General features: G+C 40.0%; 1 protein-coding gene across 6 annotated transcripts in view; it reads left to right on the forward strand.

Annotated features, from left to right (window-relative positions):
* JADE1 (jade family PHD finger 1) overlaps nt 1-3948 on the forward strand; it is a 57079-nt gene extending 53131 nt beyond the window's left edge. For all 6 annotated transcript variants that reach the window (XM_012643290.1, XM_012643296.1, XM_012643292.1 and 3 more), the window contains exon 11: nt 2010-3948. In XM_012643290.1, the coding sequence (XP_012498744.1) occupies nt 2010-2920 (911 nt within the window). In that variant the 3' untranslated portion in view covers nt 2921-3948. The remainder of the gene's footprint in view (nt 1-2009) is intronic.
* Nucleotides 3949-6000: the final 2052 nt, after the last annotated feature.

Raw genomic sequence — 6000 nt, forward strand, 5'->3', positions numbered from 1 at the left:
TCCTCGTATAAACAATCCCCATGGAAGGCTGCCTGGTGCAGATCACCCGGCCTCTGGCCGGCAGATGCCGAGCTGATGTTGCCTGGGATCGTTAATGCCAGTTGTACCTGTGGAGCTGTGCCATCGGAGGGCTTTCTGTGACTCTTGTTCAGTCCTTTTATAATGAGTGGTTACCTATAAAAATAAGCTGCAAAGAGCATTTTCATCTGATTTCACTGGTATCATTTTTCATGGATATTGTAGGCAGCTTTTTGCATTGCTCGGCTGCGGTTTTTGCTTGGGTGAATGAATGAGATTCGTAACAAGGTCGGGAGGTGTTTTGTGTTAACACAGCTGTAATGCAGATACGCATTCAGAAGTGTTACTACTATTCCAGAAAAGGAAAACAAATCCTCCTTTCCTTCTAAGAACCATTACTAGGTATGATTAGTTGAAAACAACATTAATCTTCCTGTGGGATGCTACAGGGAACGCAGCTGAAAACCTTCAGGATGCTTTTCTTTTTCCATTTCTAAACTTATCAGTTGTCATGCCTCAAGTCAGTCTCCTGCCTTGTAAGACAGGTGATTCCAAGTGAAACAAAGCAAATGGCCATGATTTATACATGTCATTGGGGCCCATGGTTTAAACTCTGTGTGATTCTGCTGAATGAGAGTGTCCTCTGTGGAAACATAAGCACATGGGAGGTCATGAGTTGGGGGCTCTTCAGCGACACAGATTCCAAGTCAAGTAGATAGAAATCAGAATTCAGAACATGTCAGTCCCTCCTTATCTTTCTGTTTTCCCATGGTAGGTGATCCAGTAAAAGAAATATATTAAGTGTGGCGTGAAGGTTGATTCTAATGATTGAAAAGTCAGGCACTTCCAAACTAGCAGATAGTGAAAAACCCTCCCTGGTCACGACAGGTCTGTGTTCAAAGTTGCTAGCTAGTTAGGTTTCCTTTGCTTGCAGTGTCCACGTCTGATAAACATTAAGTTTTCAGATGGGCTCCTCTCTCATACTCTGGGGACTGAACCTTATTTTCCTAGTGGTTCATACCTTATGGGAGATGGAAAACATGGGACCTGCTCTTTGTAGCTGCTTTTGAGGCTCTTGCAGAAATATGGTTGGTCCTTCTGATGAACTCTAATGTGACATGAATTCACCCAGTGTTGTTCTCCCTGGGGGTTACAGTTCATTAGTGGGTTGTGAGATGAATTCAGTGGGTCATGGCCAGCTTTAAAAACAATATATAATAAAAAATGTCAGAGTGATGAGGGTTAATATTATTTCATGAAATGTGAACTTTTACTATGCTATGAAATTCAGTCTTACCATAATTTGCATAAAAAAGTTTGAAAAACACCAATTTAACTTATCCTCAAATTGGATGACAATCCAGTTGAATCCCACAAATACCTTTTACACTTAATAATAGTGACCTTTTTTTTGAATACGATGTGTCAAGAACGATTGTAAACACTTTCCTTTATTCATTTCACATATTTACATGTATTTGTCCTTACAATAGTCCTGCGAGGTTATAGACACTTTGGAAAAAGAAACTTAGAAGCCCCAGCCCCTGCTCTTTGGGGGCTCCATCTCACACGGGCGGCAGGTGACTGGACAGTGGTGGTACCTGGTGCAGCTGCTGCTGAATGACCAGGTAGAGGGAGGAGAGGCAGCCGTCAACCACCTGACAGATTCTGCAAACACTCCCCTTTGAAAATCAGATCAGTTATTTTGTTTGAGGGGAAATGTATTCCTCGAAAAGATACTGTTTTATGAAAAATCATGTGAATTTTTAGCTGTTTGAGAAAACGGAGCATATCGAGTATGCAGATTGAATGCAGATTCTCAAGGCAGGTCATATCTTTACTATAAAAACCAAATTTTCACAAATTAGGTGTTTGTCTGTTGTCCTGTTGGGTGGAAAGTTTGCATAATTTGGGCCACACTAAGGGTCTAGATTATCCTTTTCAGTTTGCTTCTGCTCTAATTTTTCTTAATTGTGGTTTTCTGTTCATAGGTGTGCCTTCTTCTTCCTGCTCCTCCTCCTCACTGGAAAACATGCTTTTGTTTAACAGTCCTTCTGTGGGCCCTGACGCTCCCAAGATAGAGGACTTGAAGTGGCATTCTGCGTTCTTCAGGAAACAAATGGGTACTTCCTTGGTTCATTCACTGAAAAAGCCCCATAAGCGAGATCCATTGCAGAATAGCTGTGGAAGTGAAGGCAAAACCCTGCCAAAGCAGCCAGACCTGTGTGGTAGAAGGGAGGGGATGGTGGTCCCGGAGAGCCTGCTGAGTTTGGAAAAGACATTTGCAGAAGCACGTCTCATATCAGCACAACAGAAAAATGGCGTGGTGATGCCAGACCATGGGAAAAGAAGAGACAATCGTTTTCATTGTGATCTCATTAAAGGAGACTTAAAGGACAAACCTTTTAAACAGAGTCACAAGCCTCTCAGGTCTACAGACGTGTCCCAGAGGCATCTGGACAACACAAGAGCTGCCACCTCCCCTGGAGTGGGGCAGTCAGCACCCGGCACAAGGAAGGAGTTAGTGCCCAAGTGCAATGGCTCCTTAATCAAAGTAAACTATAATCAGACTGCAGTCAAAGTGCCTACAACACCTGCCAGCCCGGTGAAAAACTGGGGAGGATTCCGGATTCCAAAGAAGGGGGAACGGCAGCAGCAGGGAGAGGCCCATGAGGGGGCCTGCCACCAGCACTCAGACTACCCCTATTTGGGCCTAGGCCGAGTTCCAGCCAAGGAAAGGGCAAAAAGCAAATTAAAATCCGACAATGAGAATGACGGGTATGTCCCTGACGTGGAAATGAGTGACTCAGAGAGTGAGGCATCAGAAAAGAAGTGTATACATGCCAGCAGCACTATCAGCAGGAGGACAGACATCATCAGGAGAAGCATCTTGGCCTCTTGATGACACAGGTGGCGTGGGAAGCCCTGTGGGCTCGTCACTGGGTGTGCTAGAGGAGAGCTCTGATGTGGGGGACAAGCGGAAACCCATTACTCCTGAGCTACACAGACACATTTACTTGCAATTCAGATTGAATTTTTTTTTCCAGAGTCACTTATAAATCATTGTTGTGAAAAGTTTGTGTTATTTGCAACTTGTTGAGGAAACAAAAGAGTAGACTGTCACCGTAAGACACTGCTAAGACTAGAACCTGAACTAAACACTAAAATGAGAATGAATTAAGTAAGTTTCAAAGAGGGCAAGGCTTAAATAAGCCTCATGAGTTTTTACTGCCTTCTGTATTCTTCCCAAAGCACAAACTCATGGTTACCTGAATATACGGAATCAGATATGGTTCTTGAGAAACCCTCACATACGATTTATAGCCCATAAAGCTTATTTTCTAGGTCTATGGTAGATCTTGAAATCATATTTCTATTTTGGCTCACAAGGCTGTTTTTATTGCATTATAGTATACAGGCAGCAGCTCTGTAGCTTCAGGAACACTAGGGAATTCATGTGTAAATACAGCAGTAGGGGAAGAGAGCATTTTAGAAAAGGTCACTACTGGAGGAGCGGAGGGGACAGGGTAGAGCTGCTGCAGCGGGGAGATGTAGGGTAAACGTAGCAAGGTCCTGCTGCCTGAAGCCTGTGAGTGGGTTGTGGATATAGGACCGGGGAAGAGTGAAGCCTTTAGGAAAGTTCTATCTAAGAAAGGGCAGTTGAGGTACAAATTTTACCAGTCCTCTTGACCTTCCTCTTCCCTAACCACTGGCTCTTGGGCCAGCTTGAGATTTCCCTGGCCATTGCCAACACCTGGCCATCTGGCTTCCAACAGTACAATGGCTATTCAAGTTCAAGCGATGAACTTCCAGACTCTGGGGACTCATACTTCCCAGAGCCAACCACTAGTGCATATGTCGGGGAATCCGGGCTTCCAACATGAGCGGATTCCTTAAGAAAAAGGAAAAAAGAAAAAAAAGAAAAAAAAGGAAAAAGAAAAAAAGGGAAAAAAAAGCAAAATAGGTTATATTTTAAAAACAATAGAGAGGCAATAAATTGCGATAAGCTCTTACTATTGACCAAGGTTATACAGGAAAAGGATTGAAGTGTACCCTTGAATAGGTTTTCTGGAGTCAGAGTTCTAAACTCTAATTCGTAACTTGGACTGTCTAATTGCAAATGGCAATAACTAGTAAGTTATCAGCAATAATAAATTTAGCATTAAATTTGAGTACAATGTTCTGTTTTGCACTCGCTGTAGTGCGTATGTATTAAGACAGTGGATAGTGTTAAGGTCTTGTTAATTTTCTTTGGAATTCAATGTGGTTGTGAATCAAACTTAAGAGAAGGAAAGTTTAAATAGCAATGAGATTTAGAATTATGGGCATTTGGAACAAGCCCAACTTCCCCTAAATTATTCCTTAGTTTGTTAGTATCAGTATTCAGATTCTTGATTCATTTACACATCTGTTTCCATGTGGCAGGGACATTATGATCCTTAATAAATAAATAATGCTTTGAGTTCTGTAGTTAACTTTCAAGTCTTCCAGATGATTGTCAACAACAAAAAAAGGCTTATTGAATTCCATCTTGCTATGCAAGTTTTATCAGATGATCAAATAGTAGATCTGATGCATCCCCATTGTATGTATGACATTTTCAAACCAAGTCTTAACTTTTCGAGTACATTTTAGTAGCTAATTCAGGGGAGGGGAAAGAATGACCCAGGTTTTTAGATTGACTATTTTTGAGCTATGGGGCTCATTTTGAAAGACTGCTGTCCAGATCAGCTTGTTGCTACAGATAATAGAAGGTTCTTATGAATCCAAGGTGTACATTCACTTGTGGCATAATTTAAAAATTAGATTTTTTTTTTTTTTGCATATGAGCAAAAACCTTTTGCTGGATACAGGAGAAGGTTGGACTCTACAGTTATCTTTTGACTACAGCAACAGCTCTGGGTGAGAGTAGAATTTATAGAGGGATAATTTGTCAAGCCATAGAAAGAAAATCTAAATTAATCTAGTAAGTGTATGACCTCTCACCATTTTAAGAGGTATCAGATTCATTTGCACTATTAGGAATGCTAGTTTTGTGCAAAAATAATGCCTTACCTATTTTTTCCCCACATTTAGGTTGAAAAGCTTTCAAATGTTCCAAGTTATGCTGAACCAAAAAACAAAACAAAACAAAAACAAAAAAAATAAAAAACCTACTCAAAAACAAAACACACAAAAAAAATAAAAGCCCACACTTTTTATTCCTGCTTCAAAATGCAAATGGTATAGAGCACGGTTTCTCTGACAGTATAATGATAGCTTTGTAAGTTAGTTTCATGTCATGCTGGGAACTCTGTATGAGGTGGCCATAAGCAGCAACCAGCCCAGTCTACCCACTTGCATTCTATTAGTATGGAACCATTTGCTTTTTTTTTTTTTTTTTTTAAGCTTTATCTTTCCTTGTGCATCCTGACCAAGAAATATCTTTGATTATGATCAATGTATTATGTCAAAATGTAGGCTAGTTAAACTTTTGTAAAGTTGCCTGGAATGTCATTTGTTAGGTTATAAACACAAAATCTAAATGAAGGGTTTTATGTGTTGTGTACAAATCTTAATTATTTTGAAATGGACAAACTTGTCATTACATTTGTAACCTTGTACAGAGGATTTTTCACTATGTGCCTAGCTTGGTGTCCATTCAGCTAAAATTGAAAAAAAAAGGTGCATGAAGAGTTAAAAATCAGAAATTAAAGTATATGTAGAGATGACTATTTTATATTACATGGCCCAATCCTGTATTTATTTCTACCCTCTTTTTGAAAGTATTTATAAAACTAGTTGAGGACAGCTGTATTTTTTTGTTAACTATTTAGTAGAATTGTGCCTTTTTGTCTGTATGTGAATAAATGCTGTACATTTTGCAGTACATTTTAAGTGTCTTTTGAAATCTGCTTTTGCTGCATATTTAAAGGTGTGTATGACTTAGTCCTGAATCTTAACATTCTCACAGTTTAGATCAGGAATGAGAACTATAGAGAA

This window comes from Propithecus coquereli, unplaced genomic scaffold, assembly GCF_000956105.1.
Source record: "Propithecus coquereli isolate 6110/MARCELLA unplaced genomic scaffold, Pcoq_1.0 Scaffold195, whole genome shotgun sequence".
Taxonomy (NCBI): domain Eukaryota; kingdom Metazoa; phylum Chordata; class Mammalia; order Primates; family Indriidae; genus Propithecus; species Propithecus coquereli.